Genomic DNA, 27,436 nt, shown 5'->3' on the forward strand with positions numbered 1-27,436 from the left:
GTCCATCATTTGTTTTCAAAGTGGCACATTCCTCTTTTATTATTTTGTGTAAGTAAACAATTGGTAACCTGCAATTTTCTCCTTCCTTTGCATAAAAGGTCACATGTGACAACTCCATATCCTTTCTTCCACTAACACCACTGGACTTCATCAATAATTAAAGATTTAATCTGTGATATTTTCAAAGGTCAAACCCATAAAAATGCAGAAATGTCAGCTCTCTCTGTACCACTTTCAATAATCTGTTTAGACTGTTTTGTGTACAAATTGAAATAACCAAAATAATAAAATAATATAGCTGAAGCTCTTGAATATGTCCTCGTCAAATCAGACCATAAATCATTCATTGCACAACAGGGACAGCTGAGATTAAAATGGTAAGTAATCCTTCACATATGTCAAATTATATGACAGACTAGGTTCTATGTAACCAGGCTAAGTGACTTAGATATGAAAGGCTTTAATGCTTCAGAAAATACTTGACACATATTTAAATGCATTTAACATAAGCCTGTGCTAAACTCCACCCTAATTATTCTACTTAATACATTATCTATGATACATGCTTTCCATAAAATTAGCTTTAGGCTCAATGCAATCCTGTTGAAGTCATTTATATCATAACACTGCCTTATTAGAAAAGGCATAATTTTTACAGGGATTATAATTAAAGAGGTGTTTATACTATATATTAACCTTAAGAGAATCCAATAGTCTTGTGTTCTTTTTAATCAATGTCTGCACCAGCATGTCATCAAACGCCATTACAGTTTGACTTCTTCAATTAAATCAATGATAATCTGATGAATGTGGACTATGCCTCACAAAAAGGATCTTCTCTCTTCTAAATATACCACTTACTGTACCAGTTTATCTTTTCCTATAGACCTCAGCAGATACTAAAAAAGAAAAACATTGGACTTCCAATCTATGCGCTTGCCAAAAATGGGTGAGAAATCCAGAAATAGGGACTATCGAAAATTTAAAAAGCAAACACCTATTTTTACACTTCTTTTTTCCTACACTCTAGATGTAATTTATGATTCTGAAAATACATAACAAGCATTTAAAACTTAAAAGCAATATGTAAAATAAATTCACAAGATTGGTAGATAGTAAAACTTTCTTACAAAAGTATGTAGCTCCAATCAAAACAGATTTGATGCCAAATCTCAGTGTCTCTGTCTTTCAGACACACTTTTCAGCCAATCTCCTGTGTTTATGGCATCTGCTAAATGGATGGGGGATGTTTTTTCATATTAACTTCTGATTCAGCTGCCAAAATACATATTTGCTTTTAAATGTGAGATTTATTTTTGTGTGATTTATTTTTGTTCAATATTTGTTATCTAAAATGATTTGGGAGGTACCTGCAAAATATTGAACTTGTATTTAAAAAGCATGATGTGCAGTAAGTCCTAATAAAGAGTGTATTATTTAATTTTATTTCATGCTAGATTTAAATTTTAAACAGTTATTAAAGATTTTGAGATGTAAACCTTAAATCTAAAATTATATATATTTCAGCTATAAGCATAAATCTGAGAATGTGGGTTAAGTCGGGGAAACATGCTTGACTTAAAATCAGTCTGGAGGGAGTTATATATTTGTTTGTGCTTGGCTTGGAAGATAGCCTGCATTTTACAAATCCTTTCAGTCTAAAATCCCCATATTGACTTTAATGTTAATGCTTGCAGTTTTACTCATTTGAAGATCGGTGAAATCCAAGTCAATAAGTTACTACCCACTAAGTAAATGGCTTCTTATATGAAAGATGTAAAAATGTGTTCATTTCAGATTAATTTGGCAAAGTTAAGTGTTTTCAAATTGGTATTTTGAGGTTTTCTATTGTACTAGGTATTTTCTTTGCTTTTTTACTTTTTTCACAATTTTCCATGGACTCAGAAAGCAATCACACATTCTATTCTTTGGAGATAACTTTCTGGCTAATTGAAGGCTTTATCTGGTGTTATCTCCCCTTCTGAAACATTTTTGAGGCCAAGAAAGAGAGACATTTCTTGGTGTTTTACATTCTATTTTTAGCTTTCAGCTGGTATGGCAGATCTGGAGTCTACCTGCAAGCTTTGAACAAAGATTCTGAAATTTGGTCTTTGGGATGCCTGATGGATAACAAACCTACCTGTGTTTTGTCATGAACAGTGATATTCAATTTAAAATTGGATTTTTGGAACAAGCAAGCTATTTTTTTCCAAGATGATGGAGGTGGGGGTGGGTTTTGCTAGATAACATATTGAACAGGCCTACTGCATTGTATCTTTAATCTTCTAATAAGCAATATATTCTTATTAAGAAACATGCTTTATCTCATTATTAGTAAATTGCTAAATCATGCATTCCATAAATTGTGACCTGTTTTCTTACAAATGCATCTTTGTATACATTCAAAGTAACAGATGTAGTTGTTTTTAGCTTGTTATGCATAAAATTGAAAAATAACTTAATGCATCTGTATTGCCATTTTGTGTCGGGCTTAATTTATATGTGATTTGAGCTGTTTCACTATTTAAACATTTATAAATGGGTGTACACAACTGTTCTAAAATCCGCAACGACTGTGTGACCTGTTACTCAATTTTAACAGAATTGGAAAAGGGCTGTTTTCCATTTTCAGCATACATAATCTGTGAATTAGTACTGTCTCTTGGTCTCTAGGCATCTGGATTTAAAGTTTTATACATTGTTTATGGCAGCAGTGGTGTGACAATTAGCATGGCCACCTGGCAGCTCTTGAGTCCTGGGTACAATATTCTCCGTTTTTGCATAAATTTTCTCAGGGCGCTTTGATTTCCTCCAGCTTTCAAAAGACATGTTGACTAAGTAATTGGTATCTGTCAATTGAGCATGTGTGGACCCTGGTGTGGTCTGGTATCCCATCCAGAGTGTAGTCCTGCTTTTCCAGGATAGACTCTCATGACCCTAACCATGAATCAGCAGCTTGGTTGGATGTACTTTTTCCTTGTTCCTTAAAGTAGTTTGAAGTATTGGTAGGTTGGCTTGTGCTCTTAGGTGTTTCATGTGTCATCTTTTACATATAAACATATTTTTTTCCTATCGGTCCAAGCCTTTTATCATTTTTACCTATGATATTAATTTCTGGAAACCAAAGCACAAAGTGTGGGTTGTACCTTTTCCACTACAGTGCTCTTAAAATCCTGTACAATCCAGCATTTACATGTATTAGTGGAATCCCTTTAGACCAGATCTCTCAGACCAGTTTTTATGTGAAATGGACCAAATTACCTGCAAAGCCGTTTTAAAACTTCAGAAAGCTGTAGCCCCCTGGAAAATGTACCAGAAGGATATCTAGGATGTGAAGTCTGATATCAGTAACATGTTTTTGTTTTGAGATCGCTATACTAAATTTTGAATTTTGGATAGCTAAAAGCAAAGTCAATTACCGAATATGGGATAACAAATAACTATCCACCTGGTAGGTAATGATGACTGTGGGCTTCATTTACTGCAAATATGACCAAAAATTGTTTCTCTTTTTAAAAACATTAAATGTAAATGTGTTTTTACAGAGTTTTAAAGCAATGTTGACACGTTTCCAGTGTTCTTCCTAGGATTAATAGTGTTTGGTAAAGACAAGGTTTTTCAAGATATACAATTTATTTTTTTATGACTGTAGTTCCGTAAAACAGTTCTGCTTTGTGTCTAGAAATTACTAGAGTGTCTATTGTGCACTCATTTTTTATAAACAGGTTTTAAGTTTAATAAAGGCTGTAACCACATACACTGTGTTATTTTGTTAGGTTTAATCTCAGTGATCTCAGTGAATGCATTGTATTCAGAAACAATGGAGCTGCATTGTTATTCCTTCTTTGAATTTATAATGTTAACAGCGTTTCATCCTCTTGATAATATCTCCTCTTCCTTTCATTTTGCTTCGGGAAATTACCCACAGGGCGAGTTTCCAAACAGCATTTTAACCTTACTCCTGCAGGCATTACACTAGGACACCTTTACCATTCCAGTCATTGCTTTATATTAGTTTTCTTTTATTAATAGTGTCCAAAGATGGTCCTTTTTCTTCCATCAGAATTGAATTAAAGAGGTGATTACTGTTGCAAGCAACCAGCTCAACTTGCCAAAAATTACAGGCAGCTTAGTACTCTCTCCACGTGACACTGATGGCATGGGTATGTCAGCCAGAGGCTTGTTGTTTTCTGAAAAGGTGCTGAGATTGTCACTGAAGACAGACAGCTTGGCCAAATGATTTGTTATTAAATCTCTCTGGCAGAATGTACTGACAGGGTATTTTTTTTTCCATTTTTGTTTTGTCTTTCAGTCATGATTTAAGGTTAGGATCAATACAGTATACCAGAAGCTATCTCTTCGTGTGAAAAGCCTGTATCTGGTATGGAGCAGGAGGTACACTGCTCTTGCCATTTAGAACTCTAAAATGCTGGTGTGCTAAATGGTTTCTGGTTTTCACAAAAGGAACATTACTTATGAGATAGTGTGTTGTTGGTGAGAGCTGTAGCAGAATTCCAACCAATGAATAAAAAGCCTGATGGCTCTAAACTTGCATGTCATCATTTCTGCAGTGCTAATTAATCAGTGGATGTATTGTTCATTTGAAAGACTTACGTTTTCCATTTTCATTTGTTTACTTTTAAAAGTGATTTATTTATTTATGGTTCTTTCCATGAGACTCCTACTGCATACAGGTTGACCCCTGTTCCTCCTCAGACAGCACATGAATTGGAAGAGGATGCAGGGTGGTTTTCTAAGTGACACATCACATGACACAGACTACGATCACCTGGACAGCAGGGTGGGATGAGTACTGAAACCCTTAAAATATCTGTTTAACATTTAAAGATCTTTGATAGGCAGAAGCAAACCTTGCCGATGAATTTATAGATGTTCATCAGATGTGTTCCTATAATTATTTATTGTACAAGAATAAAACTGCTCAAATGAAGTTGCAGGTATAACCGAATGAATGCAGAATTTGAACAGTATGAATCCTGTAATCGGGTATATTGTTATTGCCTGTTTTTAATTTCTTGTGGTTTTTAATACATCCATCAGAAATATGCAATTCGCGACTCCACCAGCACAGGTGACTCGCTAGTTGCCTGCAGGCGCATTGCTGGGAGATAGTGGCTTGTGGGTCATCAGACAACAAGCAGCTGTGCAGATGGGCGAGTCCAAATAGCATGTCTGTGTGTCTCCCGAGTGAGCGCAGAAGAGCCCCCCACAGAGCAAAGCCTGAGAAAACAATTGTTGATTCTAAATCAGGTGAGTACAGAACAAAAATTAATGGGCTTTCCTCAATAAAAAAAACACTTACTTTGTGAAAGAAGTCCCCCTTTCATAAGAAGTCACAAACATAGATGCACCCTCAGATAGCTCTTGGCAAGAAGTGGAGCATGGTACAGGTATTTATTTGTTCTATTGTCATTTATGCTGAATTTGATTTCATTCTTAATCATGTTATTATCATTAATAATTACATTATATACTAAGATAATTATTACTATTTAACCCAACAGATTCCTTCCAATTTGTAATAAATACCACTATTTTTAATAGAAGTAACTTAAATAATTATGATTTTGAATATTAGGTGTTGATATTTTGAATTTTACTTTAATTTATCTGTGGAATTTACAGGGTTTCAACTTCTACACAAACCTAGGCAGCCACATATTTTTCTTTAACTTCTTGGTCAGTTTATCGACCTGGAAGTAACCAAATTAGTATGCCACGATCAGTGGCAACATTAGCTTTAAACGCATGTTAAAGAACCAAAAGAGAATTGCTAAAGATGACACGGTTGGTTTTAAGATAAAGTTCTGTGTTTCTGGTCTTTGGTAAAATACCTGTTAGTATAGAACAAGCATTCAGTTTGGGTTTGTGCTGCCCTAAACAGGCAGCTACCAGGGAAATTAATAAGTGATAACAAACATAAGCTGTGATAAGTGTTTCATTCTTTCATACTGTAAGCCAGCTCTTTCTCTGCGTAAATGTGGAGGAGCTCTAAATGTTCTAAATATAGCCATACTTCAGCAGCCATGTCTCCCCTTGTAATCCCAGGTGGCCAGCCCCGCTTGATGAAAAATTTAATTCACAATTTTTCTGCTGCAGTCTAATGAGCAATTGGGTAGACCTTCTCCATTCCTCTTGCCATCAGCTTACTTGCATTACACCCAGCTTTGTGTTCTGATCTTCATTTCATTAGGCCACCAATTAATTTCCAGAAATAGTCATTAATTTTCACATACCCTGAACTATCATATTATCATATCATATCATTTGTCATTATGCATTGAGCAGCCTCATAGCACAAAATCCCAGGCTTGCCTCAGGCATCTGTCTGTGTGGAGTCTGCATGTTCACACTGTGTTCACATGGGTTTTTGCCTGGTTTCCTCTCAGCTCCCCAAAGACAAGCTTTCTCACTTGATAAGCTGTTCTAAATATTTCCTTTTTCTGGGTAACATGATGAAACAGCTTTCCATGGAAGGTGCGCACAGTTGTGTGTTCCCTGTCCTGACATGCAGAGTGCTTTCAAGCATAGATTCCAGCTTGCTGTGCGTCTCTCTGGGTGGAGGGGCTTACTGATAATGGGTGGGTGGTTAATGTAGTCAACTGCTGATCTTTACATGTTCGACTGGATTTGTACTCAGTGTGCAAACAGGGGAAAATCCTACAGATTGCACTGCAGGGGAAAAACACATTGGCAGCCCGGTCACCAAATGTTTGTCGATGTGCACTTTTGTCAAGATTTCTTTGCTTTGACTTCAGAGTGTGAAGAGACCTTTAAAGTATTTCACCTCAAAAAAAGATTTTACACCTCATCTTGGTGGACCTCAGTACTCTGGAAGGCTTGTTGAGCATTTTTAATAAATTCTGAATTTGAAGCCTGTTTAGTTGGTTTGATTTCTCAGGAGATATATTTCTAGATAATTGGAGAGAGCTCTGGGAGGGCGTATTATTAAGATTTTAAGCACATGCTTTTCTCCGTTTAAGTCAATCAAGACTGGCCAGAACTCTGTGTTATGGTTAATTTTGGTGATTTACTGTATATCCCCCTGCCATATGTTTTCAGATTTTTCTTTTGGAAAATGTACAGTGTAGAATGAAATTTTTCTTAAGTATTTCATCCCAGCACTGTAAATATTGTATTCTTCTGAGACACATGTTTTCATTTTATTTTGAATGTAGATGTTGACCTGCTAGGAGAAAATGCAGAAAGCACATGATGTTGGCACACTGTGGTCTGTTCATCATTGTCAGCACTTCTGTGTCTTTAATATAGTTCCAGGCTTTTCATCTGAAGCGGTCTGTATTTAATATACAGTACATAGAAAGGAATGTTAAAATATGCAATGAGTTTTGCGTGTGTGTTTTAGGACTGATTAATTTATTAATTTATTAAACATATGTGATATACATACAAACAAAAACAATTACTGTATATCATATTGGGTTTTGTCCCACAATACTTCAACAGTTTCACATTTTTTAATGTGAAATCTGTGCAGAAGTAAGCCATAGGCACTCTGATGTTTTAGTTGTATAACGCAAAGCAGTGATGTTGTAACGTAAAAAAACACCATCAAACTGAGTATAGTTGAACTTTGCACAATACTTAATAAATGGAATAGAATTGTGCTGCTATGAAAATCATATGAGAGAACACCATGCTGAGGTAACGACCATATTTTAACCTTAGCACACCCACTGCCATATACCATAGCTACTGTAAGATGTCAGCTAAGATAGCTAAGGTAAGATGTCATGCTTACTTTGATGCACTGAGGTTTGTATTTCACCGGATTCACTAGACATTCACCTGGGACCAGTTTACCTGTTCTCACAAAGGGCAAAGAGATGTTCCCAACCCAGCTACACTTTGAGGCAGGAGGAACGGTGACTCTGAATTCCATCATGGGGTTTGGTTTTATCTTCTAATTCTGAAATTTCAGTGAGTTCATTCAGACCTAGATATTAACCAGGAATGTGTCACAGGTTCACTGTCAAATCTATTTTCAATTATACCAAAATACTCACAACTGAGTTTTTTTCTAAATATAGTCACACTGTTCTGAGACTTTTTTTTAAATTTCACCATAGTGTGCTAAGACAAGTACAGGATAAATACAGGGATGCCCAGAACAATGTCCTAAAATCCACTTTAAAAAAAGTAAATAAAAATTATATATCTCGATTTAGACGAGGTAGTTTGACTGTTAGCGCTGCTGCTGTCTCACAGCTCTTGAATTCTGTTTGAATCCAGACTAAGGTGCCTTCTGTGTAGAGTGTGCATGTACTCTATTTGTTTAAGTAGACTTTTTCTGTCTGCTCTGATTTTCTGTCACCTTCCAAAGACTCGATGTTTGTAAAGTGTCTCCGTGTACAACTATCTCCTATACCATGTGTTTCTGGGTTAGGCTCTAGGCTACCATGACTTTGTTAAGAACAAGCAGCTTTCTAATAACAGATGAACAAATGCAAATGGAGTTTTACATTTTCAGATGTGCACCATCTAATGTGAAGAACAAATTGCAAACCCTGCAGCCACAGTAATGTTCAAAATGTGCACACTTCCTAACAGAGTTGTAAAACAGAGGTCCTATACTGTGTTGTCTTAACATACAGTAAGTTTTATACAACAAGTGTCCCACAACAGTACAGAACAACTTACCCGGCTTTTTGAATTTAGACAAGGGATTTCAAAGGGTTACTTTCAAAAATACCCTTTTCCTAACTCAAAGAAAATTAGTAATTGTATATGTGCTTTTTTCTATTTTACCGCTTCTACGTCTCATCAGAAGATTCAGAAATTGTCTCCTGCTGTCCCACCTCAGCTGTAGAACTCATCGATCTTTACTGAGCTCTGCAGTGAGTGTGCCACAATGCACATCAACGAAGAGTTTAAAGGACCATTTTTCAAAACTTGCTTTGGAATACAATTCTATATCACACTAGCTCACTGCCTCAATTTCAGGGGATTCACACTATTCAGTGACAGTGATCAACTAAAACTCGACCAACCTCATGCAGTATCAGAAACAATAATTACAACCAGACTACAGCATTGCAGAAGTTTCAGTCTATTGACTGTCCTAAGGCTGATAAATTTCCATTTTGTATTTCCATTTACATGCTGAACCTCAAATAGTGAATAAAACTAAAACAATTTTTGTGGATAACTACAGTATGTGGTTCCATTTGAACAATTCTAAGCAGAATGACTCCAAAACTCTAGTAAAATGAAAGATATAACTTTATCACATTAAAGGATATTCCAAGTGTTTGTATTTTGCAATGGTATGTACGGTATTATAACATCTGATTTTGACTAAAGCCATAGATAGTGTCCTTCACATAGTCCGGATTCTTTTATTTGTGAATTTACAGATTCGTTTTTTTTTTATTAATTCTGATACATTTACTAATGCATTCTAGGTCAGAGTTAGTGAGGATCAATGTAGTATTTTTTAGGTCAACCATTTTGTACTGTTCATCTTCACAGAGAATGATCGCAGACATCACAAAACATTCACTCAGGAAACAGGGATCTAGCTTCTCTAGTAAGTGATGTGCAAGTACTATGCCCCGATCAGATTGCTACTGGCATTAACCAGGGGTTTACTGCCTCCTTTCACAAATTAGGAGGACAGTATTGGGAGGTTCTCTAAACTACTATACTGCTAACTGTCAGAGTACAACACATAATGGCAGCAGACATGGGAATGGTAGAAAGCACATAACTTCCAGACAGCGTTTGAGCCAGTTAGTCTTTCCTGAAGAAAATACAGTTTGGGAAATTCCGAGATATCTGAAGGTATTCCCCCAAGCCATCATGAGTTACTCCTCTGTTCTGTCAAGGCTAATGAAAGGCAATGAGTCAAAACATCCTGGAACTTAATTAGGCTCAAGAAAAACACAGTCGCTGGGCCCCTGAACACAAAGAAAGAAAGAACAAGTTCCCATGGACTTGCTTGCCTTTGAAGTAGCCATATTTGTGTCCACTCAGTGAATTTATCTGACATACATTATAAGAGAGGAACACAATTCTGAGAGCTGGATTGAAGGCTTCTAGTATTGCTGCAGTAAACATAAGCTATCTTTACCATTCTGCTGCATTGACCCATTTACTACCAAAGTGGCAAGATTGAGCCAGGAACATCACTGTAGTATAGCAGCTCATAAAGAACCTTTATATGGTACTGTATCTCTGTCGCAACACTGGATTAAGAAAGCCAGAAGTTACAGTAATTCCTCAACATGTGGGTGTCCCTAAAGGTTCCTACAAGGATCCTACAAAGATTTTTGCTTTGTTTTATAAACCTTTAACAAATGTGCTTCTCAGCATCCTAAAACAGCACAAAGATATAAGGATGTCATCTTCTTCAGAACAACCAGGAGAGATTACTTACTGCTGGTCTATTTGTCTTCAGCACTTTAATTTCCCTTCTCTTTACTAGTTTTTCCAAAGGACTTAATAGCTTAATGGGAGTTATTTTTCTGCTGCTGGTATTGACTGGCTTCTGCTTTTTTCACATCTTTAGAAAGTTTTGACAGCCTGCATATATTACATATAGCCAAAACACACACACGCAGCCTAAGCAAAAATGAATTTTTTATATATTCCCTCTTTTGCTTAGAGATGCAGCCTAGAAATCAGGCCAGACCCCAGTGATGAAGAACCAATGTGATTTAATGGCCCCACAGGGCAAATATAAATATAGCTCGAGACTGCCACACTTTTTTTAAGGAGCCTGTGTGACAAGACCTTCACCCACAAACCCTGAGTAGTAAAACTAAAGGAAACCTTCCGATTTTCATTATGTCTTCTTGTTAGAAGTGTGAAAACAGGGATACTACTGTTTTATGTGCAGTTTCCCCTGGTTTGCTGGAAATCCGTGCACAGACCTCACATTTGTCCATTAACTCATTCACAAAATGACTTCATACAGTACTAATGGATAGTTGATCAGCTTGGTTTGAATATAATATCAGTCTCAGTTTTCTTCTTTTTTGTCCCAGATAAAACTACAAATACGCCAGTAGTCAAAAACAGCACCTTGTAAATTTCAGTGCATCAAGCAAACACTTGATGCAAAATCTCCTTTGACCACTAGGTGGAGAGACAATACTTCATCAACACTTTTAAGAGAAAAAAATCTGTTTATATACATATATATTTAACATAGTACTATACAAACAAATGATTTCTGTTTTATGTGTAGAATACAGTAAAATAAACAACTGATTTTGCCAGATTCAGAGAAAAGATAATGTCAGGATCCAACATATTATTTGTGAGCTTTTCACTGGGTAATGGATGAGTATAATCCAGCTCATCTGAACAGTGTACTATAACCATATGTAGCAAAGCTGAGGATAGTTTGGAACCAAAAGATTGGTATGGCACTTATCAAATTCACAACAACTAAAAAAGTATTTTTTTCTGAGCCCAACTCATGACTAAATAAACTGATAAATCTATTTCCTTCAAAACGGTATTACAAGCAAAATATTAAAAATAGCTTCATGATAAGATGGAAAACATTCATAGATATAAACACAATGACCAATACAATGAAATACATACAATTAAACTTTTGCTGTTTATTTCTGTTACATCGTTTGAAAAGGAATAGCATATGTAAGCTTACTGAAGAGCTTGCCATAGTGTTCTAAAGCAACAATCCACTGACTGATTATTCCAATATAGCGTTTTTCTCTTGTATTGATCCAGGCATTAATTCAAGCAGGAAAAAAAATGAATTTAATTCATTCAAAAGGTGGATTGTATTCTGGTTACAGAAATGCAATTCCAATACTTAATGTACAGTACCTGCCTCAACAGCAAGTCAAAAAGAAAAAAAAAACAGATTGTCTCCTTCACAGGAACACAAAATCCATTTTTATTTCACAAGCTGCAAGACTTACACAAAGGTCCCCAAACATACAATTCAGAAGTATGCAAAAATACTTTTGTGATGGCACAGAAGCCATCTTTTCATCTTTTCTTAGGCCATTTCCAGCACAGCTTTATACAGTATTAGTAACTGTAAAAAACATTAGAAAGAAAAATAAACTATATATCTTCAGCCATCGCCATGCTAAATTAATTTCACTGGTAGTTCATTTCAGTGGTTTATTTGATAACTTCTAGGAAAGTACTGTAGTTGTGAAAGCAAAATACCTGGTTGCCAAGCAGACTTGTCAGTGTTTAGCTAATTAAGATGAACAGATCTGGTCTGAAACTGTGTTTTACAGTACTGTAGCTGTAACACTGAATTCTATCCAGTGTCCACATAAAGAGTTACATTCCAGTCCTAATCAAGCCATAGACAGCTAAGGGCACTGTTTTGTGAAGTCCAAACTTAGTCTGTTAAATTAAAAGTGACAGTTGAATGCAGAAATGGTGACAGTATGACAGTGTTATGCCAGGATTGAGCTACAATTATATCATGTGCAATGTTTGTGGCAAAAGTGTCATGTAATTAGGGGGGAAAATCTACTTCTGCTGGTGTAAAAATGTCTACAAAATATTTTAATGGCATCAGACATCCTTAAGGGCTACAGTGCTCCAAATTAAAACAGCATTTGTTCACATCAAAGGGACATTATCTCCCAGAGCCACGCATGTTAGCAATTTAAATGAAGATTTCAGGAAAAAATATTCTGGACACATGCCACAAAAATAACGAGTGTTGATTTGTATTATGACTGGACTTCTAAAATGGCACACTTCTGTTGGGGGAACCTCCTGTAATCAACTTAAATAACCAACATTTTTGTGCGATCTATGAAACAACATATTTAATCCTGTGACTTTAGTTAACATACACAGTTTCATTTTCATTATATTAACCTCTTGTTGAAGGTAACAATAATGTTAGGGAAATTTTCCTGCTTGTTTTTTTGTCTTAGTTTTGCTGTTCTTCATAAGAATACTATTAAAAGTAAAAAATGGTCCATGTAACCAGGAACACAGATGCTTTAAACATTTAGCCAATGATTTCTAATCATTTGATAATTATTGGATTATTAAAATGTTTTAAATATTTAAATTGTGGGGCAATATACTACATAATATTATGTGTACGTTTTTTCCAGGTTTAATGCAGTTTTGGACTCATGACTTGCCTGCCTTCAGACTGTTGTTTTTTAATCATATCTTTGGAGTTTTTCTCTTCAAGCTTGCAGTTGTGTCAATGCAGATACATTCTCATGATGTTTATTTTTTTATTCAATTAATGAATTGAAAAAGATATCTTGATAATTATTTTAATTAACTCAAAACAAAAAGTCAGTTAATGTTTTGAACTCCACCCAGAAATGTGCAGTATCAGCCACTCACCCACTCTCTGTTACAACACATAGTAGTTTATCCAAAATATGTTCCCACACTTTCTCTTGCACTGCTACACCCTTCGGCATAAACCATGTCTAGAAACTTTAGGTCATATTTGACAGGTCTGAACTAGCAATGTAGCTTATATTTATGGGTTTTACAAATTAAAATATAACATGGTTGACACAATGTTTTCCAACAATGCAGTGTGCTGTTAAGTGGTGTGTGACTGAATGAATACAGAATGATAATTCTGCTATTAAAATTTGAACACAAAAGTAAAAATTAAACACATTATGTACGGTATATGGTTATTGAACCATATAGATAAGAAACTGTTTTGGATTTCACATTTACACTTTATCTGATTTCATCTAGGTTGTTTTAAAATTAATCCTTATGCTCATTAGGAATTAATAATTGTGTATATTCCACTCAATGTTTACTGAACTATGTCTTAAGGGATGCAGACATAATGGAGGATTGATACACTTCAAAGTCAACTGTGCTTCACCAAAGTATTTTATTTCACTTCTAACTATATCCATTCTGATGTCTTTTCAGAAGAGTTGGGTCACAGCTGGAGATAAATGAGCAAAAACCATGTGACTTGAAAACTCTGCTGACATGATTTTCCATTATTGTGTGATAATTGCTATTAGACTTAGTAAAGGATTAAGCTGAATACGATACAGCCATCTAGTGGGTTGTGTGGAAGTGTGCAAGATTCATGTGCGGTGCAGCTATGTTGCTTAAAAACATTGCAAGATGAGCAATGATGTGTCCCAGTTTCACAATACATTAACAGCATTTTAGTGTATTTGAACATTTTATGTTTGCAGATTTTGAGGCTTTTGAATGTGACTCCCAAATCATGTATTTCACAATGAGTATAAAGAAATGCAAACCACTAAAAATAAGAAAATATTGGGAAAGATCGCAAATTAGACGTTATATCAGCAGTTCCCAACACGAATTCTCTGGCCCCTTGCTTTTTCAAGTCTTTAATTATTTGAGTCTTTTTAATTTGTCAACAGTTTAATAGTAGAGTTGTCAACGTAGCACTTCCATTCCAAATCTTTGCTCAAACTAATCCTTGATTATCAAAGTAATCTTCATTAATTACACTATTGATGATCAGTTCCATATTTTATTTATTTTTGTTCTGAAGTCTGGAATCTTTTGTTTGGAGTAGAATTATCAAGGCTGACTACCCCTAGTAAATGACTTGTGGATAAAGTTTAAACTTGTGCAAATAAAACCTTAATTGGATCAATTCAGCTCTGCTCCCTGATGCAAAACTTTTTTTATAACTAAAAGAGATGCAAAACCTTCTGAATTCTGGACCCTGATTATTGGTTTTTGGAACATTTGATATGTTCCTCTTTCTTTAAAATATCACTCACTCTACTACAAGTTTTTCCTAGTTTGTTTCTTTTTTTCATACAACGAAGTGCAAATTATACCATCCATCCATTTTCTAGTCGTTTTATTCAGTTAAGGGTCATACAGTAGGTGAACCTCAGCCAATCTTGGCAAGTAACAGGCACAAGACAGGATACACCCTGGACAGGATGCCAGTCCATTAGAGGGCACACACAGACACACACACTCACACCAGGGCAAGTTTTCCCTGAAGCCAATTAATCTCTGGGAGAAGACCCAGAGGAAATCCATGCAAACACAGGAAGCACCCCAGGTCCGGAATTGAACTCAGGGCCCCAATGCTGTGAAGCACCAATGCTAACTACTGCATTACTGTACTTCCCCCAGACTATACCAGTAAAGTTTAAATAAATGTACAGGATCTATCATCATCTTCTGTAATAAAAAAATAGAAAAGAAAAGTGATGTACCTGATAATCGTTTTAATGAATCCTTAAGGAACTGAAACTGATCTTGAATATGATTCTCTTCCACCAAGGTTTCCAACTTACTGAAGCTGTAGTTTTGAAATGTACACCCATCCCAGGACCTGCTAGCTTGGTGTTTATGCTGGTTTTCTAGGTCTCTGTAAAGCAGTAGGACCTGATAAGCTGGCAGAGAATGTTAAATTGGTCTATTGCACCAATAATTAGCTCATTTACAGTATGTCACTAGGAACCAGGTTGGAATTAAAATCCACAGACACATTGCCCCTGCAGGACCAGGTGTGGACAACCCTGCAGTAGTTGATGATAACATGATATGACACCTTTTTTCCCTGGAGCAGTGATACCTACAGGTAAAAATTCCTAACATACCTAGAAACGTCATATTTTTTCTATTTCTCCCTGTCCACAGCTTTATCGACAAACATAAAGAATCTGCTGACACCCAGAACTACAGCTTCTACAAGGTCATAGGTACTGTAAACTGACAGTCTTAGTCATTATTTTGAAATGACTCTGCACTTTGAAAAATCTAGCTAAAGCTCTGTGTAAAAAACTGAATATTTGGATTTTCAATATCAGTTTCACAAAGGTTTAATCATTATACCCTTCAACTTTAAACTCAAAAATAAAAATTTGACTAAATTAAAACAATTTACGACGAGTACTCTGACGTCTCTGTTGACTCAGCTCCTACCTGGCTTCTTTAATAGAAGGACAGTAATACATCTCCTGCAGCAACTTTTTTCTAACTTTTTATTTAACAGAAAGGATTTACAAATACAACACATAATTTTAAAAAATCATTAACGGTATGAAATCAAAATGGTTTTGTTGTTGTTTTATTTTGTTTTGGTCACAGTTTCTTTGAATGAACATCACACAAGGCTTTGATAACATCCCAGTTTGGATCTCATTTTAGTTTTATCTGATTATAACCCACTGATATCACCTTTTATATGCATACACAAAAACTGTCCTTTCTCAGCCACTTTACCGGATTGTTTACTATATTAACAGTTTTGTGTTGTGTGCGTCAGGCATTTTGTCTGTATGCAAGGTATTTCAAATATTTCTATTCTGGAAACATATGAGCAATTAAATATCCATTACTATGTACTAAACAGCATTATGATATTTTTTAGTAAAAGTGTAACTAATCATTAGTATAGGTCAGCTACTGATGCTTTATTAATGCTGTGCTAATATATTACAAGTTAATTACAAGTTACAAAGCTTCTAAATGAAATCTAAAACTCAAATCTAAAATGTTAACGACTTCTTAAAATGTTAACATCTGCCAAAGAAACTTAACTTGGCTTATTTTGTGTACCATCTGCATTTTGCTTTGTTACAATTGTTGTTTCACTTTCTTTTTATGAGAGAAGCATATCTTTATAATTTAAAATTGAATAAATAACAACAATAAATAATTTTAATAATTCAGTTGGGTTTCTGAAGACCTAATGCAATTTATTTAAGTTCTGATGTTTCACTGATACAACGTGCAATAAAAATACAGATAGGAAACTAAGAATGTATCAGTAGTGTTGATTTTCTTGCTACTACAGTATATCTACACTACAGATCTATGTTCCGGGCTCTAGTTTTGTTTATCATGCCTAACGCTTTGACTTGGGATGGGTCCACCAATGAGTAAATTATGTCACCCAACAGGTTTTATGCAGAACCTCTTGAAAACACAAATCCTGCTGGGATATTCATAGAAGGATGCATTAATTTTCTTCTTTTAACTTTAGCCGAGACAAAGTGTATCACTTGAACTGTAAGTACTGTATGGCCATTGAAAGCGTCATTGCTCATTGCACTTCTCTCATAACAAAGTGTTGTGTAATAAATTCTAATTCTAATTAAAAATGCTAGAAGAACGGTGTAATATACAGTATACCTGCTATACCACTCCTTAAAATATCCTTAACATTTCAACTTGTCGCGATTTTTTTCCTTTGAAAATACCTTTACGTAGGTATTAGTCTTATCTCTTCCAGGTTGTCTTGGTAGAATAGTTTTCTGGTCTTTCAAGTGCGCAACACCTTTCCGCCTTCTCCGAGCAACGCAGAACTGGTGCCGCCCCTGTTGTTTAACCTCCAAGCACAGGTAAACCTGTCACTGGTGGAGGTCTGACCTGTTGCTGTGATCGACAGAGAAGGATCAGCTATGAATAATCAATTCGGTGTCTTCTGTAGTTTCTAAAAGGAAAGGGAAGGTAGGACGTGAGGGGGGTCGTTCTCCTTGTAGCTATACTGTACATTACATCAGGTTTGGTACCTGAGGTTAGATTTAAAAAAAAAACGAACAGCTTTCGACTCCACTTCCTACATTGTAACACTCCCCATCTAGAATCGAATGAGCATGGCCAGCACGGCTAACATAGTTCGCAATGGAAACGTAAAGTTTCATTTAAACCAGAACAACATAAAAAATGACAGTATTACAAGAAACGGATTCAGCAAAAACTGCCATCAGGTGAGTAGCTCTGAAATGTGAACCTTCTGGTGCCCTAACACTCATTTAGAGCTGTTAAAATATAGGGCAACCCAGATATTAACTTGGAGTTAAAGTTGTAAGCGTTGCCATGAACAATCGTGCAGTAAATACAACAAACTAAAATTAACGTAAAACAAATATTATAATGGTGTTTTTTTGTCGGGTTTAATTGGGAAATTAATTCACGGAAGGTGTCAGAAGGAATAGCCAACCCGGTTTCCATAGAAATGTCTTTTGTATATGTAATTAATCATGATACGCAATGCACCTACTCTTCTGCCAATTCCTCGACAATGTTTGTGAATGGTTTAAGCTTAACGGTCACTAAGTCGATATTTAGTCGATATTTAGAAGTGAGGAAAAGCAACTCGCTTCCCTAATAACGTGAAAGTATGAGGAAGTGCTACTTCAGTCGACAAACTGAAATGCAGGTATGAGCAGTGGAGCTTAAAAGTTTTTTTTTAAAAAGTCGAATGATAATTATGAAAATTATTGTTATTGGTATAAGAAATGTAGGAATTGCGTACTGAAATAGCTTTCTGGTGTAAAAAATAGATATGTCATGTCTATTTGCGGCAAGTTATCACTTTAAAAAAATGTCTCCTGTTAACGCAACACCCATTTTCAATTTAGTTTATTGTTACTAGGCAACATCTGCATATGGGACAGATGTGGATATTACATTATATTTTGTTCATTTACATATTTGGTAATTCAATAATTAAAACATGTACATAAACATAATTTTGCCGAATTAAGGCAGCACTCATAATAAGACATTTTCTTCCAGGAAATGAAACACATATTCATTTTGGTCCAATGGGAGACTTTGTTGGGATGTTTCACAATATGCATGAACATATTGAATATGTACTTTGTTGTCTGTATTTTTGTATTGCCTGCACACATTATTATTAAGAAATTAATACTGTTCTAAATGAGGAAATGTGTTCTAAAAATTTAAATGAATCTCAGTGTGAGACTGTGTCATAGCCCATAATAAAATATATACAGTCAAACAATAAAAACATAAGAGCTGGGAAATTTGTGGTAGTTCTCTTGAGTCTAAGCTGTTACTAAGTTCCAGTCCACAGGTTTAAAGAGATGCTGACATGCCCTGTATATGTTGCCAGAAAAAAACAAAACATTTTTAATCTGGCTAGTATTTCAATAGGTTTTGAGACAAAACTCACCATAGCAGCCTCTGGGCAGTCACAGAAGAGTTATTCTGGCATCACACTGTAATAATCATGGATCCCTGTGGAGCAGGAGAAGGGACTACACTGACGCTCTGTTCCGTATACTGTATAGCGATGTAATCAGGCCATGCACACATTTATCAGCTATTTCTCATATCAGTTTTGCTGATATAAGAAATGCCATTCATTTTTTGTGTAGCTAACATGAACCTTACCTTCAATTTTTATATGTGGGTTGTTCATGTTTTGCTGGGTGAACTACCTGCAGCAGCTGCTAGCCTCAATATTGACTATGGCTTTTTGAATTTACTGAAGATCAAAACATCACTCCCTCAACCCTCAAAGCACTTCTGCGATTTATTGCTGAATCTGAGATTCTAGTATGCATCAGAAATTGAGTATCCAAAACCACAGTTTCCCTCTGAGAACAATCACATGGTGATGACTGCATTGGAAAAAATCAATCTTTGCTTTTGCACGTATATGGCAAACAATTTAGCCCAGCATGTCTGAGATTCATAAAGAACTAAGAAATGGAATGATATGAAGTGCTTGTGTAGCTTTTTATTATTTCTGGAGTTTAGCAGAAAAAAATGTTTTCTACAAGAGATCCAAATACAGTCCTGTATAAACAATTAAATGAGCTCTTGACTCTGAAAAAGGCTAGTTGATTCTGTATGTCAGAGTTGAAAATGTTAAGTTCCTTAAATTCAAAGATGAGGAAGGAAAGGTTTGTTTTGTTAGGCAGGGCAAAATAAACTTCATGTCTTCTTTCAGTTTTGGCCAGGAGTAACATATTTTATCTACATTTATTGGTAATGTATTAAAACGATTAGGAAATAAAGTTGAAGATATATTACCAGTGTCTTTACAGTAAGACTTGCTAGATGTGATTCTTCTGTTTCTCATGTGTGAAACTGGGACTTTTCTATCAAATGTCAAATCTTATTTGAAATATTGACATATTACTATGTAGTCACTGATTTTAGCTTGTATTATTTCACAGTTTAGTGTTAAGTTTAAAGTATGATTTTCAGTTTTTAAAATACACCTATAGTACTTTTCAGTCTTCAGACCCTGCTGTATTTAAGAATTTAAGAAGTTTTTCATTAAATGTTCAACACTGTGATCTTGTATTAAATCTAAAATTATAAAAAAATTGTTCATAAACAAATTGTTAAAAATATTTTATTATATATCATTAATCTTCTTTGGGAATTGTTTGTCAGGTTTTCATGGAAGAATACATACTAAATAGCAGTAATTTAAAGTCTGTGTTTGAGGAGAGTCTTCAAAATTCCCATTTTCACCCTTTGTCACCACTTATTCGGGATTGGTTTTCATAAGTTCTTCTTATCTGGTTTTGTTGTAGAAAAATGGCACTGCAAAAGGAGACCTACAGAAGTGGAAGTATAAGGAATCCTTTGAGCAGGCCCCTCTTTATGTCGCTGTCCTCACCTATTTGGGCTTTGGGGTTGTGACACTCTTTGGCTACTTCAGAGACTTTCTTAGAGCCATTGGCCTTGAGAAGTGTCACATTGCACAGGAAAGGGAGGAGCAGAAGGTAATGTGGGCTGGCTACATTTTCATGGAGGTTCATCTGTTTCTTTCAAGCCCTAACATTTATGCTAGACCCTGTTACTAAAGATTGTCTTTGGCTTCAGCCGGGAATGAATTTAATAAACTCAGTTTATCTCAATCTCCCAAAGTGACATTACTTCATAATAAATGGTCTCTTGTGTGGCAATAGGCAATGACTATTCGAATAAGAAATTTAATGCAACAAACATCATATGAAATGTCCATTTTTATGTGTTTTTTTTTCAGTGATTCCCATATGCCAACCCTCTATTCTGGCAGTGTAAAGCCACTTATAACAGTTGAATTTGAGGAAATGAAAGAGGGATGTGACCCGCTTAAAGTTGCAATTCTTTCCTAGTGAGATTCACATTATTCTTCAGTTCTTCGTTGCTGACTTGCTGGCTCTTCTTCATTTCATAGTGAACCTCTTTTAAGATCCCATCAAAAATTCAGTTCTAGGTGGAAGATGAGGAGGAACACTCCTAGTCAAGTCATCTACTGAAAATTAATCAAGACATCTGTTTGGGGTAGCAAGATAAATGAAAATATAACTTGGCCTTAAACATCTTTTAAAGATGATAGAATGGCAGGACTTGAATGTCCCTAGCATGTTTATGTTGTTGACTTGTGTTGCTTACAGCACATACACGCACAGTTGGTATTCCTGTTGCTGACAGTTTAAGGGACACAACAGATGAGTGTGTCTTAGGTTTTGTTGCATGTGCTGAAGGCATTTATTCTCATGTTGACATTTACGTCAATCATTCTAATTTCCAACAAGGCTTTACTGCTCTTCACTCAGTGTTCCACTACCCACATTGCTGAACAAGCACAGCTTTTTACGGTGTGCCCTTGCCCTTGTCTGTAAGGTCTGTACATCTTTAAAGAGGTTGAATAAAATCTATAGCAGGCACATTTAAAGTATTCAGCTGCGTTTAAATCCCTGTCTCTTTAAATTGGTGAAGCCATTTTATTATTGCTTCTGTGACAAAGTGTGAACTTTGTGACCATTATTCTTTCGTCATTTGTTGCTGTGCTGTAGCAACGGTAGATGCTTAAGCAGGACAACAAAACAACTTTTAATGTGAATCTAATGACAGCCCTCACCTTGGAATAGATAGGCTGTCTTTTGTTTTCTTAACTGAAGGTCTGTTTCCTAGGGTTGTGTTACTTTGAATTCTTTGTTATTAGCATCCCCCAAGGCTGAAATCACTGGAAGGAGGTAGAATTCATGTTAAAGAAGGGGCAAATACATACTTGGTCAGACTTCAAGTGATTTAAATTTATTTTCCAGGACTTTGTTCCACTTTATCAGGATTTTGAGAACTTCTACACACGAAATCTGTACATGAGAGTCCGAGACAACTGGAACCGACCCATTTGTAGTCTGCCAGGCCCTGTATTTGATCTCATGGAGAGGGTCACTGATGATTACAACTGGACTTTCAGGTATCGTAGGTCCTCAGCTTGGTGAAATAGAAAAAAATGCCAGAAGAGCACTCATGCACTCCTAAGTGACTGGGTTATTAATGGGCTTACTTACTAAAGGCCTCAGAGCATTTTCTGTTATGGATTAAGTCTGCACATGTATCCCCCTAATGACATTGCTCTGCTATAGGCCTGTTGTATGATGATATCTGTTCGCATTGTGGGGATTTTCAAAGTGGAAAAAAGCCTGCTCAAGCCACAGAATCTCAGTAATCTTTGCAAAATTACAAAATTCTGCTGCTTGTTTTCTTCTGTTAGATATATAGTTATATAACTATACAGTATATATGTGACTGAGCAAATAACTTACATTGGACTGTGAATGCTAGATAGAACACTTGACAAAACATAGTTTTATACTTGGCTTGTATTTACAATATGTACTGTCATAACCAGGATAAGAGTATTTATAATAATGATGAATAACTTACTATTTCCCAGTGTAGAGGAATTATGGTTATTTGCAAATTAAGAAGACTAGGAATTTAGTCCACAGAGTGCCCACAGACCAAAATCAGCCCCCCTTATATGTAACAACATATAAAAAAGAAGGTTAAGGTTAAGATTTTATGCTATTCTCATTATTCTTTCTTTGCAGACACACAGGGAAGGCAATTAAAAATGTGATAAATATGGGTTCCTACAACTATCTGGGCTTTGCAGAAAATAACTTCTTAGAAACGGTGGCAGACACAACAAAGGAGTATGGTGTTGGGGTTTGCAGTACCCGACAGGAAATGGGTGAGTGGTGGCCATTTGTTTACTGTTTTCTTTTGTTCTAAATAAGTAGGTCATTAGTTGTCACATACTTGAAGGATCGGAAAGATCCAAGACTAGTTTGAGAGCAGAGACAGCTATTTGCATCTTAAACATTTCTGGTAGACCATTGTTGGTCTGTTCCTGTGGTTAGGTTTACTCCAGACTTTGTCATGCTTTGCTGCACTAATAAAGCATTCTTTTCCACTGCAAATAATTTCACATAAACTTGACAGTCCTAGTTGTTTATGTATGTTCTCTTTTGAAACAGTTGAGCTTTGTGGGACTTGACAAGAGCTTTTCTTTTTGATCCTGTGATTTTAAGTAGGGCTTTGTTATGCAATATTTTGTATATTGTGTTCTTTGAGTTTTGTTTCAAAGTCTATTGTGTACCTTTCTGCCAGTCTTTGTTTCTTATCTCACACCATCTGATTCTGACATTCATCTAATCTTTTCCTCCTACCCCTGTAGTTTTCAGAAATAGGCCTGTTGGTGGTTATTCTGTTGAAGCCTCAGGTAATGTGTCAACATGGCTGAGCTCAATAATACGGTTCACTACAGTGTAATAAGTCTGTTATTATGAAGCTAATCAATAACACAAATGAGTCTCAACACAAGGCTAACATGATAAACGGACTTTGATGATAAAACGTCCATTCTAAGGAACAGTAAATATCCAGTCAATTAGAAGTCAGCACCTTTGTACCTTATGATATTTCTAGTACTCTATTAATGTTTTGGATGTACTTAATGCTTTTACTGCGGGTTCTGGGAATGACAGTAAAAGAACTGAAAGGGGAACCAATAGAAATATGGATCTAGGCACTGTCCAACTGATCAGAGTGTCTGGAGAGAAGTGAAAATTAACAAGAATTTAGAATTAACACATTCAAATTTTCTAAGCATAAAATGTCTTGGTTAAATATTCTGTGTTGGAAATGAGCTTGAAATAATTTCACCAACAATATTAATGTTCTAGAGGAACAAGTAATAGGTTTATTCCATGCTGAAAAAAAGAAGAAAGAGAACAAAACGTTTTGGCCGTGGAGCCTTCTTCAGGTGACCCACCAGAACTTAATGTTCTAGAAGCAACTGCGTTAGCTAAACTGCTTTCAAAACGCCCTGGCACATTTTTTTGGATTTTGGCTTTGTTTTAAAAAATGTTACTCATTTTCCAGAACAGTATTTGTGAAGAAACATTGTTTGTTTGGTGGAACAGTTTTTAGGCTGCTTTATAACAAACTCATCAGTCCCTCATGAACCATTCATCCATATAATTTTCAAACAGCAGAAACTTGGAAACCAGGTTTCTCTTCCTTATATGTACTTGAACGGAAAGCGAACCCCATCTTCTGGTATTTTAGTCACTTTATCGCATATTTTAGCTATGCCTTCCAAGAAATTAAATATTCATTTACAAAAATTATATATAATGATATTTGGCAATCTGATCTTTAGTCACTAATATAATAAATAAAAATGGTTGAATTATTATGATATAAAATGTATTTACATCATTTTTAATTAGAATTTTTTAAATGATAGAACTATCATGAAATATAGAAAAAAGGATAGAAACATCATGCCCCCCACCCCCAGAAACAACTCTGATCTGGTTACGTTCCCTTCATGTATACTGTAGTTAAAATCTTCTTTAACAAATTTAATTGGGTTGTAATTTAGCTGTTGTTTTAGTTCCTGTTTTTTGTAGCACAAAGCCCAGATGACAAATGAAACTAGGACACTGTAGGGACATGTCCCCTTTCAGAATGAGCAGAAAATTGTTTGGTATTGTGTTACCAGTTATTGAAACACTGTCCAATAACAAGAATAGATTTATACCACAATAAAAGTTGTATAAAACAGTTGTATAAATGGAAACAAGCTGAAAAAAGTGTTTGTTAAAATTTGTTCCCTGAAGGATTTTTAAAGCTTTTTTGTATTTTGAAGACGTTTTTACAGTGTTTTTCATAGTCATTAAGTGGTTTATGGAGACAGATAATTACATTCAGCAACAAAGTTCTCTTGGCGTAACACCATTTGTAACAGCAAGTCTGCTATTGAAAACATATATTAACTTTTTATATTTATATAGAGGCAGAACAGTGTTGTGGCAGTAAGTGTGTGCCTCACATCTCTGTGGTGCTGGTTCTTTTATGGGCTGGGGAGTATTCTGACCCTACTGTAACCAGCAATAAGCTCCTCGTCTATGACTGAGTTATAATCAAAGGTGAAAAACATTTGTTTTGTATATACCTGTTGGTGAAGAATTATACTGTATGTATTCTAAAATGTAGCCTTGTAGGGTGCATATTGGTAGACTGCATTGATTTTCAGCAATGTCTGGACAAGCTGGGTGTATTTCACATTAGAAAATCATTGTCAGAAGTTATTTTTTCACTACTAACATTCAGAGTAAATTTGAACAGCATTTTGAACAGCAAATACAACCTTTTTAATTCCTCTCGTTTGTTCTATTTCCATTTTAAAAGACGGTTAAAATTATCCATACTTTTTAATCATTCTACCATATACAGCCTTTGCACATTTTTCCTAGGTTATAATTGCATGGTATTCTACTACTCAGAGGTCAATTAAAATACCTAGTACTGTAGATCACACATTTTATTTCTCTGTTGTGCTTGGGTAGATATGAACATGTTTTATTTCTGCAATAGCATTTACTCAGCGAAGGAGGTCTAAAGGCCTTATTTACAGACTCTTCAAATCATATCAATAATTAACAAATTAGAAGCACTCAAATGTAATGACTGACTACCCTTGCTTTCATATGGAAATATAAAGCAGTTAAGGTTACATGTTAGTGAAGGAGTCTGTTTGATTTATTTCAAAGAAATAAAGATACATGACTCCCAAAAACCACAAGCAGAGATTCCAAGAGGGATTATTTAAAACTCAGTTTTACATTGTTTCTCACAAACCATGAGGAGATCAAAAAAGAATAAAAACTGTTTATAACTATAAAGGAAGCTTACATGCTCTTAGAAGTTCTGTTCTCATGGCCTAACAATTTTATAATCCTGACAAGAAGAAGTACAAAACCCCATATTTTTAATAAAATATTTCTGCTTGTCTTGTTGTTTATCTAGAAGAAGATTCAAGGTTCCATTTTGTGTTGTAGCTTTTCATGCCTACTTTCCCGAGATAAATTATGAATCACTTTTGGTTTTGTATCAAAACATAACATCAGTGTTATGATTTTCCTGTGTGGTCAGAGATTTAAACTTGTGAAAATACCACTACCATAGAAAAATGACAAATCATCCTTTTAGAATACGTTTGTAATCCACAAAACCAGCCCTAAAAAAACCAACAACCCCCCAAAAAAACAGTATCTGCACTCGATTTGACTTCTGGTTTTGAAAGCAGCGCAAAGCTTCTAGCATTTGTCAGTCAATGAACAAAAGGTGTTCATCATTACGATGAGTTCTGCCAAGGAAAACAAATTGCATTTAAGTGCTCCATGTATTAATGGGGATTCTTTTTCACTGAAGGTTGAAGACACCATAAATAACTTTGTAAGCAGGAGTGCAAAACAAAGGAATATGTTCTCCTTAACAACGGCATGAAGCCTTTATTAATACTTTACTGTTTTGTACTGTAAATGAAGGTAATGTGGGGACAGAGAAATGCGTTGTCAGTGTGAAGACACGATGAGCACACCACTGAAACATCTGGCCATGGTGGCTGAAATGCTTTCATAGATCACCAAATATAAACAAAAACAGAAAGAAAGTGTTTAGAGAAAATATCAAAATGTCCAAGGCATGACATACAGAGTATTATGAGCTGTAAACTCAGGTCAGGAAAAAGTTTTCAGGCTTGTGAAAGGATAGATACTGTATAAAGGAATATAAAATTGTATAGATTTACAAGCAAGTAAAATGCTTGAGTATATTGTTAATAATAATAATAATAATAATAATAATAATTGCTTACACTTATATAGCGCTTTTCTGGACACTCCACTCAAAGTGCTTTACAGGTAATGGGGACTCCCCTCCACCACCACCAATGTGCAGCATCCACCTGGATGATGCGACGGCAGCCATAGTGCGCCAGAACGCTCACCACACATCAGCTACCAGTGGGGAGGAGAGCAGAGTAATAAAGCCAATTCATAGATGGGGATTATTAGGATGCCATGATTGGTAAGGGATAATTGGAAATTTGGCCAGGACGCCGGGGTTACACCCCTACTCTTTTTGAAAAACGCCCTGGGATTTTTAATGACCACAGAGAGTCAGGACCTCGGTTTACGTCTCATCCGAAGGACGGCGCCTGTTTACAGTATAGTGTCCCCGTCACTATACTGGGGCATTAGGATCCACATGGACCGCAGGGTGAGCGCCCCCTGCTGGCCCCACTAACACCTCTTCCAGCAGCAACCTCAGTTTTTCCCAGGAGGTCTCCCATCCAGGTACTGACCAGGCTCACACCTGCTTAGCTTCAGTGGGTTACCAGTTGTGAGTTGCAGGGTGATATGGCTGCTGGCTGCTGGTTAAGAGTGTAGTGGTTAGAATTTGTGCCATGGGAAGATGTCAAAGTTACATAATGCTTTAGCTATACCTTGGACAGCAAAGTGGCACAGTTGTTAGAATTGCTGGGGCTCTGGATTCAATTCCTGGAGTGCTGTTCGCATGGAGTTTGCATGTTCTCTCC

General features: G+C 35.7%; 1 protein-coding gene and 1 long non-coding RNA gene across 6 annotated transcripts in view; one reads left to right on the forward strand and one right to left on the reverse strand.

Annotated features, from left to right (window-relative positions):
• The window catches only part of LOC148646142 (uncharacterized), a 68,566-nt gene extending 49,297 nt beyond the window's left edge, over nucleotides 1-19,269 (reverse strand). Inside the window, exons 1-2 of one of the 2 annotated variants that reach the window (XR_015927932.1) lie at nucleotides 19,144-19,269; nucleotides 18,923-18,987 (exon numbers count right to left, since the gene is read on the reverse strand). This is a non-coding gene — a long non-coding RNA (uncharacterized LOC148646142). Of the gene's footprint in view, nucleotides 1-18,922 lie in introns of both variants that reach the window. The other variant, XR_015927931.1, reaches the window with a different exon arrangement.
• sptlc3 (serine palmitoyltransferase, long chain base subunit 3) overlaps nucleotides 17,220-27,436 on the forward strand; it is a 40,124-nt gene continuing 29,907 nt past the window's right edge. The window contains exons 1-4 of one of the 4 annotated variants that reach the window (XM_088610091.1): nucleotides 17,227-17,708; nucleotides 20,301-20,492; nucleotides 21,804-21,958; nucleotides 22,596-22,738. In XM_088610091.1, the coding sequence (XP_088466217.1) occupies nucleotides 17,589-17,708; nucleotides 20,301-20,492; nucleotides 21,804-21,958; nucleotides 22,596-22,738 (610 nt within the window). In that variant the 5' untranslated portion in view covers nucleotides 17,227-17,588. Of the gene's footprint in view, nucleotides 17,709-18,014; nucleotides 18,161-20,300; nucleotides 20,493-21,803; nucleotides 21,959-22,595; nucleotides 22,739-27,436 lie in introns of those variants that run through there. The other 3 variants (XM_088610090.1, XM_088610092.1, XM_088610093.1) reach the window with 3 other exon arrangements.

The sequence above is a fragment of the Lepisosteus platostomus genome, chromosome 17 (assembly GCF_059453375.1).
Source record: "Lepisosteus platostomus isolate fLepPlt1 chromosome 17, fLepPlt1.hap1, whole genome shotgun sequence".
Lineage (NCBI taxonomy): Eukaryota > Metazoa > Chordata > Actinopteri > Semionotiformes > Lepisosteidae > Lepisosteus > Lepisosteus platostomus.